The 22,089-nt window shown below is 54.2% G+C and overlaps 1 protein-coding gene across 4 annotated transcripts; it reads left to right on the top strand.

Moving 5' to 3' along the window:
* The first annotated feature begins 9 nt into the window (after positions 1-9).
* On the top strand, positions 10-19,896 carry CPT1C (carnitine palmitoyltransferase 1C). 4 transcript variants are annotated; one of them, XM_042969543.1, is made up of 19 exons: positions 10-88; positions 1,294-1,448; positions 5,865-6,004; positions 7,455-7,626; positions 7,860-7,961; positions 8,049-8,186; positions 11,876-11,953; positions 12,181-12,288; positions 12,392-12,476; positions 12,783-12,978; positions 13,147-13,329; positions 13,785-13,890; positions 15,494-15,610; positions 15,969-16,133; positions 16,388-16,522; positions 17,167-17,319; positions 17,796-17,909; positions 18,048-18,140; positions 18,673-19,896. In XM_042969543.1, the coding sequence occupies exons 2-19, from the start codon at positions 1,308-1,310 to the stop codon at positions 18,856-18,858; spliced, it is 2,412 nt and encodes an 803-aa protein (XP_042825477.1). In that variant the 5' UTR covers positions 10-88; positions 1,294-1,307; the 3' UTR covers positions 18,859-19,896. The 4 variants fall into 4 exon arrangements, with proteins under 4 accessions (XP_042825477.1, XP_042825476.1, XP_042825479.1 ...); XM_042969542.1 differs by lacking the exon at positions 10-88 and adding an exon at positions 361-574; XM_042969544.1 differs by lacking the exon at positions 10-88 and adding an exon at positions 881-1,169.
* The last annotated feature ends 2,193 nt before the right edge of the window (positions 19,897-22,089 follow it).

Here is a 22,089-nt window from a genome sequence, read left to right as displayed (position 1 = left end):
CCCAAAGTAGCCCTCCCTCCTCGGGATGGTAGAACTTTGATTCGCTCCGGCTCGATACCCACGCGCGTGACTTTACACGTACCCAAAGGTGGGCTATGAGTACCAAGCTGAGCCTCGTTTTTCAAAGAGAGAGAGTGAGACAAAGCGGAGTGGGAAGCTCAAGAACCTGGGGTTCAGAGGAGAGGAGCTGCTTAGAACCCGGGAAGCCAATGGTAGAGAAATCAGGCCGGGTAGAAAAAGGCTGAAGGCTAGGGAGCGAACGGAGGGAGAGGATTGGACGTTGGGATTCGAGGGGGCGGGGATAGAACGCAGAGGGTTGGAAGGGGGCGGGGACAAAACCAGGGACTTGCCTACCCGGCGAAGGCACACGCGAGGCAGAAATCAGGGTTCCTGGATGTTGGATAATCGGGAGCGGCCAGGAGCTCCGGAGGCCCGACGACCAAGTCGTGGACTCGTCGCACTGGGATTGGACATATGCAAGTGGGAGACTTGGGTCTGGCGCTCTGAATCGGGGGTGGGGGTGGGCTGGGGCTTGGGTTCCAGGATCGGCTCGGCGGACGTCTGACTCAGCGTGGTAAGTATCGCACCGGAGGGACCCGAGCTCCCGCGGGGCCGGGAGGCCTGTGTCTTGGGTTGGGCGTGCGGGCTTCTCCATCACTCGTCCTCGAAGCTCGCATCGGCTCACAGTCTCAGCATCCCTGGCTGTGAGGCATGCGCAGTAGGGTGCTCCCTCCCCCACCTCTTCCAGCCCCCGGAGGGGGGAGGGGACGCTGGGCCATCCTGGAGCGGAAGAATTTATAGACATTCCCCCTGCTCCTCCCCCGCCACTCCCCGCCCGTCCCATCCCCCCCCCTCCCCCGCCTTGGCATGGGAAGCGGAAACGAGGCGGACGGTGCCAACGTCCGGCAGGTGTTCATTTCAATGGGTCTCGGACTAATGTTTTTCTCCAGACCCCGCAACCCGACCCTGGGCTGGTTTCGCGTCCCCAACCCCGAATCTTGAAAGTCTTTAGTGGGGAGGGGCGCACGGCCTTGCACTTCCTTCTCAGCAGAGTCGCAAAAGGGATTCGCGCGAGTTATCCCTCCTGCCTCTCTATGCGTTCACAGAGGCCCCCAACTGACATCCCCCCAACACCCGAGTCTCTGACAAAGTCCTTCGAGACCCCTCAGGTGGTTAGGGAAGGGTGAGCCGTCGGCCTATATTCCTGGGTCTGCAGGAGGAGGGGGTTGGGAGCCCGGATTCCTGGGTCTGAGGCTGGGGGCCTGGAAAATGACCCTCTGTCCCAACTCCCAGGGCTCTAGCGTGACATGGCTGAAGCGCACCAGGCCGTGGGCTTCCGACCCTCGCTGACCTCGGACGGGGCCGAAGTGGAGCTCAGTGCCCCCGTGTTGCAGGAGATCTACCTCTCCGGACTGCGCTCTTGGAAAAGGCACCTCGCCCGTTTCTGGGTGAGGAGGGCCACGCTTGGTTTCCTTCCAAGACTCCGGTTACGTGTTTCTGGGATGCCCGAGGCCCACTTCTGGGATCCTATCCCTCCCCACCCCCCACCCCCCTTCTGGGGGTTTGGATGTGGACTTTCAGGACCCCCTTAAAGCCATTTCTGGGTTTTCTGAGGCTCACTTCCTCCCCTACTGGGAACCTCTATTCACCTCTTACAACCACTTCCTGGACCACTTCCCTCTGTCCTCAGACCCGCAAACCCAACTTCCACCCAATTTCTAGAATTCAGACCCCTTCCCCCCACCCCAGGTGCTCCCCTCACCTTTCCCTTTCATCTTCAGGTGCTAAACTCGGTGCTCTTCATTTCTGAACGCTGTGACCCGGGGAAGATCTTGGTTAGCCCACACCCCAATCCTGAAGGCCCGCACCCCAATCCTCCTCCTAGCCCGAGCCCCTGGGTCTGAGGCTGCCTCCTCAAGCCTGCCGCTGAACCCCCAATTCCCCTCTCCATACGCCGGGCGCCCTCCCTGTGGTTCCCAGACGTGAACCTCCAAATGTCCGTAGGCACTTCACCACTGCCCTTGTTCTAGAATGCCCATGCCCGACGTCTAACCAGAACCCACGCCTGCCCCAGGGTCACTAGTTCTAGAAGTCCGGCACTGGGTACATATAGTGTCTCCCTCGTGGTCACGCCCTGTCTGAACACAAGTCTGCAACGCCTGCGGGGTTGGCCGAGACTGACTCTGAATCCCGGCCCTGCCGCTTACTAGCTGTGTGGCCTTGGGCAAGTACTCCTCTCTGAGCCTCAGTTTCCCCACACGTAAAACAGGGGTGATGATAACAGCTCCCCTGACGGGACAGTCGAGGGGATTAAATGAATTGTGACATGTAAGCACTGAGCGAACTGCCTGGGCCCTGGCAAGTGCCAAGTAAGTGTTAGCTTTTGATAAGATTGTTCTTTATTCATTAACCAGGTGTCTGGCTGCCTCAGTCGGTGGAGCGTGTGACTCCTGATCTCGGGGTTGTGAGTTCGAGCCCCACCTCTACACCCAACGTGGGTAGCCCCCGCCCCCCACCCCCCCAACAAAGAGCTGCTTCAGCCCCGCCCCTGGAACTTCCTGGGCCTCAGGCTAATTCATCAATTAGAACATTATCATGTGGACATTAACCTGGGGTTAAATACATAAACACACATCTACACATATACATATATTTTTATTTTTTTAACGTTTATTTATTTTTGAGAGACAGAGCACGAGCAGGGGAGGAGCAGAGAGAGAGAGAGAGGGAGACACAGCATCCGAAGCAGGCTCCGGGCTCTGAGCTGTCGGCGCAGAGCCCGACATGGGGCTCGAACCCACGAACTGTGAGATCACGACCTGAGCCGAAGTCAGACTCTCAACTGACTGAGCCACACATATATTTTTAAAATTAAGATATCGTTTCATTCAGAAAAAAATGCACAGGTTCTTAAAAGGTACAGTCCTTGAATTTTGACAATACCTGTGCACCCAACTTCCTAGCAAGACAGAATTGCCGCCATTCTAGAATGTTCCTTTGAGCCCTTTTCCAGTTAGCGCCCCCCCCCCCCCCGACTCAAAGCAACCGCTGTTCTGGTTTCTATACTTATAAGTGGATTTTGACTAGTGCTGCATTGTTGAAAATTTTGGCCATCACCACCCCTACTTTTGAGTCAAAACCTAAAGCCCTTCTCAGAGTCAGTCCCCTATGCCTGGTGGGCCCCACCAGACCCTGTCATTAGTATTAATTGATCATTGTAATAGTGATCGTTCTTCCCTTTCTATCACATAGCTGCCTCTCTCCCTGTGGGACATTGGATGCTCTTCTGTCCTTTCTCTTCCATTCTGGGACCTTAGGAGCCACCCTGAAGTCGTAGCTCCTGGAACTTGGTTTCAGGGTGAGGGCTGTGCCCTCAGCAACCGCAGGGCTGAAATTGCATAGACGTCCTGCTAAGCCATAACTTTGTCACATAAAATGGCGTCCCTGACAGTCCCTGCCTCGAGGGGTTGTTGTAAGCATGAGCTGTCTTAACAGAAGGTCTGATGCAGAGAAGTGACCGCTCCAACATCGCCATTCCTACGATCCTGGTGGTTCCACATAGGTCGTAAGTGCTGGGTGCCCTCTGGCGTGTTATTAACTTCTCTGAGTCTCTGCTTCCTCGTTTCGAAAATCACATCAGGTCATATTTAGTGTGTCTTGGGCTCTACACTCACCAAACCCTTTAAATCTATTGCTTGCGTGTGACCCTTGATTTCAGGGTCGTGAATTTGAGCCCCGTGTGGGGTGTAGAGATGACTTAAAATCTTTTTTTTTTTTAATTAATTTTTAAGTTTGTTTATTGATTTTTGAGAGGGGCAGAGACGGCGCGAGCAGGGGAGGGACAGAGAAGGAGAGAGAGAGGGAATCCCAAGCAGGCTCCATGCTGCCAGGCGCAGAACGAGATGTGGGGCTCGAACTCACGACCTGAGCCAAAACCAAGAGTCGGAGGCTCAACGGACAGAGCCGCCCAGGTGCTCCCCAAATAAAATCTTTTACAAATAAAAATCAAAGTAAATAAATGTATGGCTCATCTGATCTTCATTATAGCCTTCTAAGGTAGACCTATTCTCTGTCCCACTTTACAGATGAGGAAACAGAGGCCCAGAGAGGTGCCTTCAACTTTCCCAAGGTCACACAGCTGCCAAGATGCAGTGCTCGGGGCAGGACTAGAATTAGCAGTCTGGCTGTGGAACCCATACCCACGCCTGCTATCCTGCTTTTCTAGAACATGGTCCCAGGACCCATGCCATGGGGCTGTTGTGAATGACGTGCAGTGGGTCCTTTGGGCCAAGCACGTGGCACAGCGCACATGTGGGCTGTTCAGCAGCAGGAGGTCAGAGTGTTTCCTGAGATGGTTTCCAAATGAATATGAGAGGCAGCGGACCCCAGGCGCCCCCGTGTGGAACTTTGCACTACATCCTGTTGCATTAGGGTCACAAGACATCTGGACGACTTGAGGGGTTGACAGTGGGCCCTCTCTGGCTTGGGACACGTTCTTCAAACTTCTTGTCTGCTCACTTTCTTCGCCCATGCGATAGAGATAATGGTATTTACTACTGTTTTGCTGAGATACAGGGCAATGCAATGATTTATTGAGGCATCTCGTCCTTGGGAAGGGCTCTGGAGACGTTTCCTGTTATTACGAAGCCCTGTTCTACCGCGATCCCGAGCCCCGGATAAAGGAAGAGACTGCTTCTCTTAAAAAGAAATAACAAGCGACCAAAGAACCACGGTTGCCAGTAACCTTTTCTTGCCATACCAAGGGAAGATCGTCACATAAATAAATCCCCAACAGGGAAGTAGGGTAGCCATAGAAAGAAAGCAGCATTGGTAATGATGTTTACTGAGCGCTTACTGTGTGCCTGGCTCTGAGCTATGCAATTCACTACCCTCCCCCCTCCCCACTGCCCCGCCAGCCCTCTTTGCTTTATTTTACTCCACAGTCCCTAATGCCACCTGCCACACTACCCTAAATCCTTTACTGACGTAGCTATTGCTCTGTCCCCCAGGAGAGCAGGAATCTTGCTGTCTTATCACTGCTGTAGGACCACAATAACTGTTTGTGGGAGGACATTTTCTCATCCCGTCCTCATGACAGTCCCACGAGCCAGGTACTGGGATTGTTCCCATTCCACAGATGAGGAAACAGACACAGAGAGGTGAAGCCACTTGCTCGCGGTCACTCAGCTTGTTAGTGACAGAGCAGAGGTTTGAGCCCAGGGCCCCAGAGCCCAAGTTCTAAACCGTGATCTCTGAGGCTCTCCCATTTGTTAAATGTGGGAAAAGAGAACGCGGTTTCTGGAGCCCTGATGGAAACGAATAGCAGCTCTTATCATGCTCTCTGTGTGACTTTGAACCCAAGTGGTTTCTTTTGCAAAATTAAATCACCGAAGTACCTGCCGCACAGAGATGTTGGGGGGGTTTTAAGAGTTCCGCTTTGGAAAAGGGGCCGGGCAGGTAGTGAGTGCTGGTTAAGCGTTAGGTATTTCCATGCATTTCCCAGTACTTTTGCATTCCTCATTCATTCCATAGCCACAAAGTTCTAGAAGGCCTGCTGAGCTCCAGCCCCTGCAGTATATGGAGGGCCATTTTGCCTGGGAGTGACCTCCTCCAGGGAGCCCTCCCTGACTCCTCCAAGCTGAGCATCCTGCTCAGGGCTCTTGTGCCTGCCTTGTTTTTATCGCATTAGCACTCGCTTCGTTCCTGACTGACTTCCCTGAGGGCATGACCCAGATCTCTCTGGTCCCCACTGGGTCTTGAGCACCCAGCTCGGGATTCAGCGCACACTGGGTGCTCTGTCAATGTCTAAGGATGGTGCTTAGAGGAGGATTAATTGATTGAATGGGTGCCTTTCCTCCCTGCAGAATGACTTTCTTACTGGTGTGTTCCCTGCCAGCCCCCTCAGCTGGCTCTTCCTCTTCAGTGCCATTCAGCTCGCCTGGTTCCTCCAGCTGGATCCTTCCCTAGGACTGATGGAGAAGATCGAAGAGTTGCTGCCAGACTGGTGAGCTCCCCCGCTTGGGCCCAGTAAACCTCCCTAATTCCTCCCCCTCCACCCAGTAAGCTTCTCTATCAGTGTGATGTGCCTGCTAAAGAGAAGTAATCTCTGAGACTTACTTTGGGTCAGATTAATAAAGGTACAGCATGAGTAAAAAGGAGGTGATTCCCCCCCTTCTCTCTGCCTATTTTCCATCCGGTCTGTTTCTTGCTAAGGGGGATGCTGACAAACTAGAAAATATCCAGACATGGTTATATAAGCACCGAGAAAAGTAGGAGCCCTACTGGCCTTCAGTTGTGTAGCCTTAGGCAAGAGACTTAACCATTCTCGGTGTTAGAGTCTTCCTCTATAAAATACAGGTAATAGGGACATCTGGGTGGCTCAGTCAGTTAAACGTCTAACTTGGGCTCAGGTCATTATCTTGTGGTTCCTGAGTTCGAGCCCCGTGTTGGGCTCTGTGCTGACAGCTTAGAGCCTGGAACCTGCTTCAGATCTGTGTCTCCCTCTCTCTTTGCCCCTCTGCGGCTCACACTCTGTTTCTCTCTCTCTCAAAAATAAATAAACGTTAAAAAAAATTAAATATAGGTAATAAGGGCACCTGGGTGGCTCAGTCAGTGGAGCACGCGATTCTTGATCTCGTGTTGTGAGTTTGAGCCCCACGCTGGGTGTCGCGATTACTTAAAAACAAAATCTTAAAAAAAAAAAAAAAGCATGCACGTGGAATATTCCATACAGTGCCAGAAGGTTACTAAATGGGAATGGTTGTGTTATTATAATTGCCATTTGGGGGGACGGTTTGGGAGCCGGGTGTGGGGGAAGTGACAGGTTCTAATTCTTGGCTTCGTCCTCCTGGGGAAGAAGGTTCCGATTTTGTACAGACAGTCCCACAGGGCAGACCCAGGATCAGAGGTAGAAATTTCCAGGAAGGCTAGACTTACCCCATCTACAGAGGGGAAGCAACTCGCTCCTAGTCCTCCAGGTGGGATTTGCTCATATGTCTATCTGATTGCCACTTTGCAAACATGTTGATTTACTGTGGTTTTAGATCAGCAGTTTCTTTCTTACATTTTTTTAAATTTCTTTAACGTTTTATTTTTATTTATTTTGAGAGCGAGCGAGCAAGCGAGCATGAGCAGGGGAGGGGCAGGGAAAGGGAGGGAGAGAATCCCAAGCAGATTCCACACTGTCAGCGCAGAGCCTGATGAGGGGCTTGAACCCACAAACCATAAGATTATGACCTGAGCTGAAATCAGGAGTCAGACGCTTAACTGACGGAGCCACCCAGGTACCCCTAGGAAACTCGATTTCTACGACTGACTCCAATTCTAGAAGATAGGCCCCCAGTCAAAAGATCAGGGTCAGAGATTATCAGGAAGAGCAGGGGCTGGTGGGGCTGGAGGGAAGGGGCGTTCTGAGGCCAGGAGACCCAGGCCCGGTGTCTCTTTCACTCCCCCAGGGGTGGACAGCACCACAGGCTTCGGGGAGTCCTGGCAGCCGCGCTGTTTGCTTCGTGCCTGTGGGGAGCCCTGATTTTCACGCTTCACGTGGCCCTGAGGCTGCTTCTGTCCTACCATGGCTGGCTCCTTGAACCCCACGGAGCCATGTCCTCGCCCACCAAGACCTGGCTGGTATGTGAAGGGCAGAGCCCTGCTCAGGCCCTCCGGGGACCCACTTCTCTATGTCCCTCTCTCTGGGACCCTGTCCATCTCTCTCTGGTCTCTACGCCTCCCCCTGGGTCTTCCCCCCCATTCTCTGGGTGCCAACCCCATTCTCTCTGTAGGTTGCCATGTACAACCCCCGATCCCGGTCCCGGATCCCAGGGAGGGGTGCAGTGACCCACTAATTCCCCGCTTCCCTCCAGGCCCTGGTCCGCATCTTCTCCGGTCGCAATCCGATGCTGTTCAGTTACCAGCGCTCCCTGCCACGCCAGCCCGTGCCCTCCGTGCAGGACACCGTGCGCAAGGTGGGCCCGCCCGCTACCTCCACGTGGGGCGGGAGGCGGCCGGGGGCGGGCGGGCGCGCGACCTACCATCTGCTCCTCGCCCCTCAGTACCTGGAATCTGTCCGCCCCATCCTCTCCGACGAGGACTTCGACTTGACGTCTGTCCTAGCGCAGGAATTCTTGAGGCTGCAGGCGTCGCTGCTGCAGTGGTACCTGCGGCTCAAGTCCTGGTGGGCGTCCAATTACGTGAGTCCCCCACCCTGAACGCGGAGGTTCTGAGCCCGCCTTCCTAAGGCGGGGTTCTACGCCCCGCCCCCGACACGCCCACAACCTGCAGGCCCGCCCCCTGCTCCGCGTTCTGAGTCCCGCCCACACGCTCCCGTAGTTTAAAACCCCGCCCTAGGTGCTCCAATATTCTGAGCTGCTCGTACTCTCCAATATCCATCGTGTGCTAACATTTTGAGCCTCTCCCGGGACCTGCATGCTCCGACGTGAGCCCGACATCCATAATCTAAGCCCCGCCTCCAGGGCCTGCCCACATCCACAGCTCAGCCCCCAACCCTCCCGGATTGGAACCAGAATTCCCGGACTCGGACGGTTCAGCTCCTTGCCCGGCAGGCCAGTGGTCTAAACCCCCCGCCCCCAGAGTTGTTCTGGTTTTATCCTCTCCTTTTGAGTAAGGGCATCCCCCCCAAATGGGCTTCTATTCCGAGTTCAGGAGCTAGGCCTTTGGTAGTACTCTGATTTGAGCTCCTTGGGAAACTGAGGCACAGAGCAAGACAGCAACTCACTCAAATCGGGGCTTACAGGCCTCCTATTCTGTAGAAGGAAGTCATAAATAGGGGGCAGGCAGTGTGGGATCAGGTGGAGGTAGCAGCGAAGAAAGGTGGGGCGGTGTGAGCGTCTGCGGTGGGGGGGGGGGGGTCTGGGGACGCCGCCACTGGACGAGAGGATCAGGGTTCCAGGAGGAGTATTTACTAGGCCTGAGCCCTGAGGGTTGGACAGAATTTGAACCGGTGCGGTTGGTAGGAGGGAATGGGCCCAGCGGAGGTGAGTAGTACGGCAGTTGTAGGACGTGGGCTGGGAACCAGGAGGGCATCGCTCGCTGGGACACAGGGATTGAAGGGTGGTCGTCAAGAGAGGGAATGGTTGAGTGGCGGGAGTGGCCTGAACTCCAGCTGAGGATCCTGGACTTTTTATTGGGGGTGCTAGGGAGCCATGGGAGTATGCTGAACAGGGGGAGGTCAGGATCAGCTCTGGTGTGGGGGAAAGACTGGAGGGGAGACACTGGAGGCTGGGAGGCTGGAGAGGATGCGGGGGAGGGGGGGGCGGGTAGAGGACAAGGTCAGACAGGGGAATTGGGCCAGAGGGTATGAGGCAGAGTCAGGGGGCGGGGGTGGGGGGGTGGGTCTGGGACTGTCAGGCTGGGGGTGAGGAGATGCCAAGGGTGGCGCCTACGGGCCTCACGTGGTGGGGGGACGGCGGGGGTGTCCCTGAGATGAGGAGAAGGGGAGCAGCTGTGGGGCAAAGGCACTGAGCTCCGTGGGGGCAGGTGTGACAGGCCTGGGGGTGCCGGGGACCTGCCCTGGGGCAGCTGGAGACCTGGGTGGAGGCTCAGGAAAGAGGCCTGGGTGACAGCATTGGACTTGGAAGGGAGGAGTTGCTGAGACCGAGCCACGAGGGGCAGCAGCACGGACAAGCGCTATGGAGGGGACCGAGTCGTGTCTGGAGAGGGAGAAGGGAAGCCAGGCCTTAGTTTTTACATTTTTTTCCTTCAAGCTCTTGGACCGGAGTCTGTTCCAATGCGCATGCGCATGTGCGTATGCGCGCGCGTGTGTACGTACACGCGCCCGCACACACGCACAATGTATGTATTTCTTTGGACTTCTAAGGCACCACCAATTATAACATATCCTGTTATCTTATGTATAACAAAAAAAAATGTGAAGGCCAACTAAAGTCTGACACTGTGCTTTCCTCTCACTTAGACTTTTTATCTATATTTTTTATTTATGCTATGTAAATTTTATTTCTATATTACATGTAATTTTTTAAAATTTGTTTTAACGTTTATTTGAGAGAGAGAGAGACAGAGCACGAGCGGGGAAGGGGCAGAGAGAGAGGGAGACACAGAGTCGGAAGCAGGCTCCAGGCTCCGAGCTGTCAGCACAGAGCCCAACGTGGGGCTCGAACCCACGAGCTGTGAAATCATGACCCGAGCTGAAGTCGGACGCTGAACCGACTGAGCCACCCAGGAGCCCCTACATGTAATTTTCAATTGCATAAAACATAATATGTTTATATATTTTATAATTTGTAGAAAATATAGATTTAATATAGTATATAAAACATATGTAACCTAAATATGTATAATATTTGTGATAAAATGGACATAACATAAAATTTATCATTTTAGCCATTTTTAAAATACATTTTTAAACTTTATTTTACTTATTTTGAGAGAGAGAGAGAGAGAGCGAGAGCACAAGAGTTGCAGAGAGGGAAGGAGAGAGAGAGGATCCCAAGCAGGGAATCCCCATTGGGGCTCGAACTCACGAACAATGAGATCGTGACCTTAGCCAAAACCAAGAGTCTGTCGCTGAACTGACTGAACCACCCAGGCGCCTCCGTTTTAGCCATTTTTAAGTATGCAATTCAGTGGTATTAAGTGCATTTGCCGTGTCTGGAACCATCAGAACAATCTATCGCCAGAACTTTTTCATCATCCCAAACAGAAACTCGGTACCTATTAAGCAATACATCCCCATTCCTGCTTCCCCGAAGTGCCAGGTAACCTCTATTCTACTTATTATCTCTAGGGATTTACCTATTTTAGATTTTTCATGCACATAAAATCATACACGATCTGTCCTTCTGTGTCTGACTCATATCACCTGGCATAATGTTTTTAGGGTCTGTCCGTGTCGCAGTGCACATGAGAACTTCATTCCTTTTTATGTTAGCATTCCATCGTAAGAGCGCCTGGCAGGCTCAGTTGGAAGAGTGTGTGGCTCTTGACCTCAGGATTGCCAGTTCAAGTCCCACCCTGGGTGTAGAGATTACTTAAAAGTAAAATCTTAAAAAAAAAAAAAAAAAAAATCCATTGTAGGGATAGGCTCCGTTTTGGTTGCCCATTCATCTTTCGTTGGACACTTGGGTCTTGGTGATATGTAGTTTTTTTTAAGTTTTGCTTATTTATTTTGAGAGAGAGTGTGTGAGCAGAGGAAGGGCAGAGAGAGGGAAAAAGAGAATCGCAAGCAGGCTCTCCACTGTCAGCATGAAACCGTGAGATCATGACCTGAGCCAAAATCAGGAATCAGATGCTCAACCGACTGGGCCACCCCTACTTTTTTTTTTTTAAAGGAGGCTCCAGGCCCAACTTGAACTTGAACTCAGGACCCTGAGATCAAGACCTGAAATCAGAGTCTGTTGTTCCACTGACTGAGCCACCTACGTGCCCCTTGCCTTGTTCTTTTTTTTTTTTTTTTTTTAATGTTTATTTACTTGTGAGAGACTGAGTGCAAGCGGGGGAGGGGCAGAGAGAGCCGCAGACACAGAATCTGAAGCAGGTTCAAGGCACCGAGCTGCCGGCGGGGCTGGAACTCATGAACTGCGCCAGATCATGACCTGAGCCGAAGTCTCAGAGGCTGAACCCACTGAGCACCCCCCCCCCCCCCCCCCCGGTGCCCGGCCGTGTGCTTTTTTGAACAGCTTGGTAGCATTCCGGGACAGGAGTATAGCGCGATTTAGCTAACTGATCCCCAATTGATGGACTTCGGGGTTACTGCTGGTTACTGATCACCATGGCCTCCTTCTTTGAGTTCCACCCTCAGGGACTCGGCCGCCAAGTCTTGGGGGTCCTGCCGCTCCCACTGCCCCGCTCCCCAGCTTGGCCGCAGCCACCCCAGCTGTGCGTCTCTCGGCCCCACTCCTAGGTCAGTGACTGGTGGGAAGAATTTGTGTATCTGCGCTCCCGGCACTCGCTGATGGTGAACAGCAACTATTACATGATGGTGAGGAGGGAACGTCGGGGCTGGGAGCCGGGCGGGGCCGCCGGTCAAGGATCTAGGGTTGGGATGTCTCTGTAGGAGGTGGAGCTTCGGGGCCGTGACCCGAATCGGAGTCTGTGGTTCCCCATCCCGCCCTCTGTTGGGGTCAGGATCTGGGTTTGGGGGTCAGTGTCCCCGTGAGGGGCACGCCTGACCCCGGGCGCTTTGCGGTCCCCTCGGCTGGCCCCCAGGACTTCCTGTACGTCACTCCCACGCCGGTGCAGGCCGCTCGCGCTGGGAACGCGGTCCACGCCCTCCTCCTCTACCGCCACCGCCTGAACCGCCAGGAGATCCTGCCTGTAAGAGGGCCGCCCTGTGGGCCGGACACGGAGACTGCGGTCCTGTGGCCGTGGGGCCACGCGGGTCCTGGGAGGCAGTTCGGGAGCCCGTGGTCTCTTGCAGACTTTGCTGATGGGAATGCGGCCCTTATGCTCTGCCCAGTATGAGAAGATCTTCAACACCACGCGCATTCCCGGCATCCAGAAAGGTGAGATTCCTCTTGGCCCCGCACCGGCAGAGGCGTCAACAGTGTAGTAGCTGAGAGCATGGTCTCCTGGGTTCGAATCCCAGCTCCATCGCTCCCTAGCTGTGTGACCTGGGCAAGCTATTACCCTCTCTGCGCCTGGGTATCCTCGTCTCTGAAACCGGATTATAAGGGTGCACAGGGTAGTGAGGGTGAAATGAGTACTTAGGACAGTGCGAGCCACCCAGGAAGTGCCTGATAAATGACCCTTGTTCTTATTCTTGCCACTGACCTTCGTGCCCTCTGCCCTTCCACCCGCGCCGCCCCTAGACCACATCCGCCACCTCCGCGACAGCCGACACGTGGCCGTCTTCCACCGTGGCCGATTCTACCGCGTGGGGACCCACTCCCAGAGCGGCCTACTGTCCCCGCGGGCCCTGGAGCAGCAGTTCCAGCGAATCCTGGACGACCCCTCCCCCGCCTGCCCCCAGGAGGAGCATCTGGCGGCCCTGACCGCTGCTCCCAGGTGAGGGCGGGAGATCGGGGGCCCCCCGGGGGCCCAGCCAGCCTCCCAGGGTTGTAGAAGGGCAAGGTTGGGGGCTGGGTGGGGGCTGGGGGGTGCGGGGCCAGCCTGGGCTCGGGTACAGTCACCCCACCCCCCACTCCCCCTCCCCCACCCCCACCCCCGCCACAGGGACGTGTGGGCCCAGGTACGGAGTTCCCTGAAGACCCAGGCTGAGGATACCCTGGAGGCCGTGGAAGGAGCTGCTTTCTTCGTATCCCTGGACTCGGAACCTGCAGGGCTCACCAGGGAGGACCCCGCAGCTACACTGGATGCCTATGCCCATGCCCTACTGGCTGGCAGGGGCCATGACCGGTGAGTCAGCCCCTGGACTGGAACCTCACCCCAACCTGTGACCCCAGAACCCGGTCTCCAGACCTGGGACTCTGGACACTAGACAAGCAGACCCTAGACCCCAGACCTGGGACTTCCATACCTAGAGATCCTCAGACAACTTCCTAGATGTGCACGAGGCACCCTCGTGATTTCTGAGGTCCCCGGGAGAATCCCCATAACCCCTCAGCTCCTCGTGAGCCTTGAACCTTGCTTGGCATGTTCCCTCGAGATGTCCCAATTTTCCAAGCCTTAGACATGCCTCAGAAACCATCTAGACTGCCTGGTGGAGACCTCCACCCTCTTAGAGATCCCTATACCAGCCCTGGTTCCAGAAAAATCCCCCCAGGCTGACACTCCTGCATTTTCCACCAAGAGCACCCAAGTTCCTTCTTGGCCCTGGCTCTCTGGTGACCACTTTGAATTCTCGCCTGCAGCTGGTTTGACAAATCCTTCACTTTAATCGTCTTCTCCAATGGGAAGCTGGGTCTCAGCGTGGAGCACTCGTGGGCCGACTGCCCCATCTCAGGACACATGTGGGAGGTGAGGCAGCCAGTCCCCTCCTGCCCTGGGGACCATCGGCCCCATTTCCAAAGACCTTCCTCTCCAGGGCCCTACGCTTAGGGGGAAGACAGAGGCTCAGACAAGCAGATACCAGATGGGTGGGGGGGGGGGGCACCCAGCAAAGAAAAGGGGGTCTGGGATTATGACCTTTTGATGAGTTGGCAGCCGGGGCTCAGAGAAGGGAAGTGATTTGTCCAGAGTCACAGAGCCAGGAATTGCAGAGCAAGAACATGGATCCAGAATGTTCTGAGACCAGAAAATGAGGCCTTTCAACCACAATACACTGAATCAGTGTGATGGCTTGCTGTGTGACCTTGGGAAAGTTACTCCCCTCCTCTGAGCCTCATTTCTCCCCTTCATCAGATGGAAGGGTTGGAGTTTCTTTTTTCTGTAAGCTCCCATCCAATCCTGAGAACCTTAGCATCTCGATCTTCTCTTTTTTTTTTTTTAATTTTTTTTTAAAGTTCATTTATTTATTTTGAGAGAGAGAGCAGGGAGGAGCAGAGAGAGAGGGAGAGAGAGAGACTCCCAAGCAGGCTCCACCCTGTCAATGCAGAACCTGATGCGGGGCTTGAACTCACGAAATGTGGTATCATGATCTGGGCCGAAACCACGAAACCGAAACTGACTGAGCCACCCAGGCGCCCCTCTATTTTCTCTTTTTTCTTAGTCCCTAAATCATAGCAGGTGCCGTCTACACCCTCTCAGGTTCCCACTCTTCCATAGCATTGCATGAGGTACTGGGTGAGGCCCAGGGTGGGATCCAGCATGTTTGAGGGGAAGGGAGGCCCCTTTCAGATCTTAGGAACAGCCCTGGGTAAGCATGGACTCTTCTGTACCTGTTTCGCATTTGTAAGATGGGAGTTTGCCCCCTTTGATGATACTGGCCGATGAAACTGTCAATTCAGTTTAACTTTCAGACCCTTCATATCAACCTGTGGTCTCTGCGCATCAACTTTGAGTGAAGAGATGTCACATAGAGTATGATAAAGATACGTGGAAACTCCAAGGCATAAAGTGTTTCTTGATGTTTGTTTCTAATGCGGAAATGGGGATCTTTATCCCGTCTCCCTAAGTTATCGTGAGAATAAGGGAAAGGCTGGTGGGTAGCAGGTGCTCGACCAGGGCTGATTTAAAATATTTAACAACAAAAACAAAACTAAATAAAAAATAAAATAAAATAAAATTTAACAACCATCAGGGCGTGGGCACCACTCAGTCAGAATGGACACCAACCCCCTTGGCGGCCCATGCTGTTCTGGGCTTTATCTCTCTGGTCTCAGGATCCTGGTGGGGGTGAGGGTAGGGGGTGTCTTGGGAAGTCGGGGGCCACCGTTGGTGGCTTTTTGTCTACTAGTCAGAAGTAAAAGGCCAGTAGGTACCAGCTGAGTATTAGTATTGGACTTACTCTCAATGAACTTGAACCTGAGAACCCACCTGTGAACATCAGAGGTTTCTGTTTCTCAACGACTGCCTCCCCCCCCTCCAACCCCCAGAAGGGACTTACGAAAGCAAGTCCCTGGTTAGAGAGCCCTCAATCCAGAGGGAGGAAGGGACTCTGACAGCCTCTGTTTGTACACAGTTCACTCTGGCCACAGAATGTTTTCAGCTGGGCTACTCAGCCGACGGCCACTGCAAAGGGCATCCTGATCCCTCACTGCCCCAGCCCCAGCGGCTGCACTGGGACCTTCCAGAAAAGGTGAGACTGGGCTCCCGGGCCTCTCCTCCAAGTCTGCAACCCCCTGGCTTTGACTCTAAACTCATCCCATTCCCCAAACTCAATCCCACCCCGGCCCCATCTCCAATCCCAGCCCAATCCAGTCCTCCCCACCTGAAACCCCAACCCCCTCCCCGACCCAATTCGGTCTTCAGCCCAACCTCAGTCCCCCCCGCCATCATTAATCCAGCCCTTCAGCTCCACGTTTGCCTCTGTCCCCATTTCCACATTCCACCCCTACCCTGACTCGATTTCCACCTTCGCTTCCCTCCCCACTCCCAGTTCTAACCCTACCCCATCCGTAACCCCAGCCATCCCTCCCTCCTTCCTCCTCTGGCAGATCCATCTGTCCATCTCTCTAGCCCTGAGGGGAGCCAAGACCTTGTCTGGAAACGTTGACTGCCACGTCTTCCCCTTCTCCCACTTCGGCAAGAGTTTCATCAAACGCTGCCACCTCTCTTCAGACAGCTTCATCCAGATGGCCTTGCAGCTGGCCCACTTCCGGGTCAGTTGGGTTCCTCGACCCCAACCCCTTCTCGGGACCTTGGTTCCCCTGGGCCCCCCAAGACCTCCCTTGTCAGCCCCTTTGGTGACGCTTTTTTGGTCATTGCCGCTGTGGGGCCGCCATCTTGATTTGTCTCCCCCAGTCACACATTCTCCCGGCAGGAGGAGGCGGGAGGTCCACACAGAGGTGGGTCAAGTCTGTGCTTTCCAGAGCCCGGCTGACAGGCTTCTCCCTTCCTTGCCGCCCCCCCCCAGGACAGGGGTCAATTCTGCCTGACTTATGAGTCAACCATGACTCGCTTGTTCCTGGAAGGCCGGACGGAGACGGTGCGATCTTGCACCAGAGAGGCCTGCAACTTTGTGAGAGCCATGGAGGACAAAGAGAAGACAGTGGGTGTGGGCCTCGTTTTGAGGCTTTGGTCATTTCCACATACTCGTTCATACACTTGCAAATATTTATGGAGCACCTTCTGAGGACCGGGACCCATGATGGGCATTATGGACAAAGGAGGACCCAGACCTGGTCTCCTACCTCAAGCTGCTCACTGGTGGGGAGAGACAGAGATATTTCAGTGCAGTGTGATACTTGCTTTAGTTGGGGGGGTCGCACAGGGCACTGGGGGATCACCTAACAGGGATCTCTGGTTCCACAATGTGTCTCTCTTTGATTATTTAACCTCTATGTCACCTTAGGACTTGCATTTGTACCCCTCCACATATTCCTAACATTACCTGTCTGCTCAGAAACCCCCCACGCACCTCTGTTCCCTTTCCCGCTACCTATTATGGTTCAATGGAAGGACCTGGGGCCCTGGATCAGACAGACCTGGGAACCCACCTGCCTCTGCTTTGCCTTGTGACCCCGGGCAGGTGACTCCCCCTCTCTGAGCCTGTTTCCCCTCCGCAAAGTAGAATTGGTATCTCTGCCTTGCAGGGAGTTTGCAAGCTGGGTTGAGGCCAGGGGTGTGGCAGGCCCCAGCAGTAAGCCCACTTCCTGTCTTTCCATGACCTGTGACCTCCCGGGGGGACCCCAGGAACCACAGCGCCGTGCCATGTTCCGCCTGGCCGTGGAAAAGCACCAGGCTCTGCTGAAGGCCGCGATGAGCGGACAGGGGGTCGACCGCCACCTCTTCGCTCTCTACATCGTGTCCCAGTTCCTGCACCTGCAGTCGCCTTTTCTGGACCAGGTTAGGGTGCAGGGAAAGAGGGAAGCGGGGAACCACGGGAGAAGAGAGGGACTTCAGGACGAGGAGGGTGAGGTGGGCAAAAGGAGGCGTTAGAGGAGAGAGTTGGGGCGGGGGCGGTGCTGCGGCAAGAGAGGAAGGGAGAGGGCAGGGAGGGAAGAGGGGGAGCGAGAAGGGGAGAGGAGGCGGGGTCAGGGAGGTGAGGGGGGCGTGGTCAGGTGGGGGCGTGGTCAGGAAGACCGAGGGAAAGGCGGTTCCAGCAGAACTGGACCCGCGGGGTCATAAAGGGGAGGCTGGGGTCAGGGAGGAGAAGGGCAGAGCCAACAATGCGGCGAACTGGGGGAACTAGGCCGTCGGGGGGCGAGGGGGAGGCCGGAATGGGCCCGGGCTGCGTGGAATGGAGCTGAGCCAACGGGGCGCGGACCGGCTGCTCTTTTGGTCTTCACTGCATCCTCGACCATCTTCTCTCTGTCCGTCAGGTTCACTCTGAGCAGTGGCAGCTGGCCACCAGCCAGATCCCCGTTCAGCAAACCCACCTGTTCGACGTCCACAATTACCCCGACTATGTTTCCTCTGGTGGGGGATTCGGGCCTGTGAGTGCCCCGGGGCCTGACCCCACCTCCCTGGACGTGGGCCCCGAGGGAGGAGGGAGTTCGGGGCCGCGCTCCTGCCTAGTTGGGGAGGAGGGGCCTGGAGGCTAGTTTGTCCCCCCTGCCTCTGCCCCTCTCCAGGCGGATGACCACGGTTATGGGGTTTCGTACATCTTCATGGGGGATGACACCATCACCTTCCACATCTCCAGCAAAAAATCTAGCACAAAAACGGTGAGACAGGGGTGCCTGGGTGGCTCCGTTGGCTAAGCCTCCGACTTCAGCTCAGGCGTGATCTCACTGTTTGTGAGTTCGAGCCCCGCCTCGGGTGTATGCTGACAGCTCAGAGCCCGGAGCCTGCTTCAGATTCTGTGTGTGTGTCTCTTTCTCTGCCCCTCTCTTGCTCATGCTCTGTCTTCTCTGTGTGTCACTCTGTCTCTGTCTCTGTCTCTCTCTCCCAAGAATAAACATTAAAAAAATTTTTTTAATGGGGAGACAGGCTGGAACCCCCCCCGCCCCCCCGCACCCTCCTCTCTCAGGACCCAGGGGTCTGGACTCCTAGCTCCCTTTTCTCCTACAACCTAGGAGTCCAGACCAGCTCCCTCTTCTACAAGCTAGGAGTCCAGACTCCTAGCTCAATGCTGCCCCCAGACCCAGGAATCCCAGTCCCCTGCCGCCTCCTCCCTCAGACCAGCCCTCTTGTCTTCCAGCGTCGAGGAACCCCCTGTCCCGGTTCCTCCTGGACATGACGTGTTTCTCCTTCCAGGACTCCCACCGGCTGGGGCAGCACATCGAGGATGCATTGTTGGATGTGGCCTGCCTGTTCCAGGAGGGGCCGCGCCCTAAGCTCAGGTGCAGAGGGTTACAGGAGGAGGACTCGGGGCACAGGCATGGCTCTCTCCCCTGCCACACTGGGGGCTCCAGGGCCCCCACGAAATCCACCAACCTTTGACCCCTTCCAGCAGGGAGCTGGCCTCCCCAAGAACTAGGGAGAGGGTCTCTACGACTGGGTTGGTGCAGGACAAGAGGCAGCCTGTTTGGGTTTGGAAATCCCGCATCTGGTCCAATAAAGACGTGTAAGCTGGGTGTGTGGTGTTCGCTATGCCGTTGGGCTCACAGGGGGTGGGAGGGGTGAGGATCAGGGTGGAGAAGAAAAGTTCCCCTCCATCCCCAGGCCCAACCGTGAATTCTCCATTACGATCAACTTCGGAAACACCCCCCAACCCTGCCCACTCCTACTGAATTCCCGGCTCCAGTCACACCAGACCCAACCATCCGAGGCCAGTCTCAGTCAAATAACCCCACAAATTCTCATTAGCCCAGTTCCTGCTGCCCCAACACCACTGCCCACCCCAAACCTCAAGATCGACACCATTCCAGCCACCCTTGTCGAGACCTCTGATGAACCCCCCAAAATTCTTATTCCTCAGCCCAACCCCAGCCATTCCAACCTCCTCCTCAGTGACGGATGCCACTCCCACAACTGGGAAAGGCTCTGCCTAATGTTCCGCCTGACCGTTGTCGCGATCCCAAAACCAATGACTCCGCAACGCCACACCCCACTACCCCCGACAACACAACCACAACCGGAAGCATACAAACGGCGCAAAAACATCCAACTCCAACCTCCGTCACCCGACCAAAACTGCCATCCAATCTCCGCCATACCCCAAACTTAAAATTGGCCCAGAGTTATGCTTTAAACACCGCACTCCTCGATCACACCGCTACTCGACCCCCAGTACCGCTACGATGCCCGCCGGCTCAACTCAAGCCATGTCACCACCAACCCCGTCTGACCACACCAAGACCCCAGTGATCCAGCCCACCAGTGCCATGATTCCTGTACTCCATGACGCCAAGCCCTGTGGTCTCCACCACATCAAGCGTAACAACACACAAGCCCAACAACAAATTAAAACCGTGCACAGCTTAACCGCCACCAACCCAAACCTTCAGACCCAACCCACTAACTCTGGTACTTTCAAAAATGTCGACAAGTGGGGCACCTGCCCGGCTCAGTCAGTAGAGCGTGCGGCTCTTGATCTTGGGATCGTGAATTCAAGCTCCATATTGGAGGTCAAGTTTACTTAATTAAAAAAAAATTTTTTTCCACAAAGACTTCGACATACTTCCCTCCACAAGGTGGACCTTAATCCTTCTCCCCTTGAGCATGGACTGGACTTAGTGACTCATTTTCCTAAAAGAATGTGGTAGAAGTGACTGACGTGAAAAATATCCTGGCTTCCTTCTTGTGCCCTCTCGGGATCACTTGCTCTGCGGGAAGCCATCTGCCGTGTCATGGGGACACCCAAGCAGCCTATGGAGAGGCCCACGTCACGAAGAACTGAGGCCTCCTGCCAACCACCAGGGAGGAACATGTGAGGGAACGATCTTTAAAGGAGAGTCTCCCACCCCATTCAGTCCTTCAGATGACTGCGGCCCAACTGACCTCTTAGATGTAACCTCATGAGAGGCCCTGAGCCAGACTCCTGCCTTGCAGAGTTCCTGACTTTCAGAAACTGTGAGATAATAAATGTTTGCTGTTTTCAGCTGTCATGTTTTGTTGTTGTTGTTGTTTTAATAGACAGCAGTAGAAAAGTTATGCAAACTCCAGGTACCTTAGTTTCAACCCCATATCCCTAACTAAATCCCATTTTCTTTTTTTTTAATTTTTTTTAACGTTTATTCATTTTTGAGACAGAGAGAGACAGAGCATGAATGGGACAGGGTCAGAGAGAGGGAGACACAGAATCCGAAACAGGCTCCAGGCTCTGAGCTGTCAGCAGAGAGCCCGACGCGGGACTCGAACTCACGGACCGCGAGATCATGACCTGAGCCGAAGTCGGCCGCTTAACCGACTGAGCCACCCAGGCGCCCCTAAATCCCATTTTCAGATCCATCCCCATGGAGGACAGAGCCTGAGGTAACCCCCAGTGATCTCCCATCCTTGAGGTCCACACCTTTGTGTAATCCCCTTGAATGTGGGTAGGCCCATGGCTTGCTTCCAACCAATATGACATTGCAAAGGTAATGGCGTATCACTCCCTTAATCTCTCCATGGGGTGAGGGATTGTCTTTTTTGGCTTGCAGTCATGTTGAGAAAGCCTCCTTACTAAAGAACTGCGGGTGGCTTCTAGAACCTGAGGGTCACCACCGCCAACATCCAGGAAAGCTCTGGGACCCCCAGTCATACAGCCAACAGAAAATGAATGGATTCCACCAACAGTCTAAGGAAGCTTGGAAGCGGCTCTCTCCCCAGTAGAGCCTCTGATGAAACCACAGCCCTGGTCACTGCATGAGTTGTACCCTGCAGAGACCCTGGAATGGAGAATCTTTTATTTTGTTTTAAGATCTTACTAGGGGCACCTGGATGGCTCAATCGGTTAAGCAACTGACTCTTGATTTTGGCTCAGGTCATGATCTCACAGTTCATGGGATGGACCTCTGTGACAGGCTCCTTGCTGGGCATGGGGCCTGCTCGGCATTCTCTCTCCCTCTCTCTCTCTCTCTTTCCTTCTGCCCCTCTCCCCTCCTTTCACTCTCTTGCTCTCTCGATCTAAAATAAAAATAAAATAGGGGCGCCTGGGTGGCTCCGTCGGTTAAGCGTCTGACTTCGGCTCGGGTCATGATCTCGAGGTTTGTGAGTTCGGGTCCCGCGTCGGGCTCTGTGCTGACAGCTCAGAGCCCGGAGACTGTTTCGGATTCTGTGTCTCCCTCTCTCTCTGCCCCTCCCCCGCTCATGCTCTGTCTGTCTCTGTCTCTCCATAATAAATAAATGTTAAAAAAAAATAAAAACAAAAATAAATTGAAATAAAAATAAAATAAAATAATACAATATAAATTAAAAAATAAAAATAAAACATATTTTATTTTATTATTTTATTTTATTTTATTATTTTATTTTATTATTTTATTTTTACATAATCTCTACAACCAGCAGGGCTCGAACTCACAACCCTGAGATCAAGAGTCACATGCTCCACCAACTGAGCCAGCCGGGTGCCCCTGCAATGGAGAATCTGACAAAACTCTGCCTGGACTTGGGACCTATGGAAATTAATGGGATAATCAATGTGTGTTTTAAGCCTCTAAGCTTGGGGTACCTTCTCGTGCAGCAACAGAAAATGAACACAGTCCTCCGTTTCATCTCCCACTAAAACCATACCCCCTTCCTGTGAGG

Source organism: Panthera tigris, chromosome E2, assembly GCF_018350195.1.
Source record: "Panthera tigris isolate Pti1 chromosome E2, P.tigris_Pti1_mat1.1, whole genome shotgun sequence".
Taxonomy (NCBI): Eukaryota; Metazoa; Chordata; class Mammalia; order Carnivora; family Felidae; genus Panthera; species Panthera tigris.
The sequence above is the reverse complement of the archived record's forward strand: the minus strand, read 5'-3'. Positions and strand labels throughout refer to the sequence as shown.

Excerpts from the sequence above, each read along its gene's own strand:
- CPT1C (XM_042969543.1), top strand. The coding sequence starts at position 1,308 with ATGGCTGAAGCGCACCAGGCCGTGGGCTTCCGACCCTCGCTGACCTCG. Across the intron at positions 16,523-17,166 it reads TGGAGGACAAAGAGAAGACA|GAACCACAGCGCCGTGCCAT; the intron begins GTGGGTGTGGGC and ends GGGGGACCCCAG. Across the intron at positions 18,141-18,672 it reads AAAAATCTAGCACAAAAACG|GACTCCCACCGGCTGGGGCA; the intron begins GTGAGACAGGGG and ends TTCTCCTTCCAG.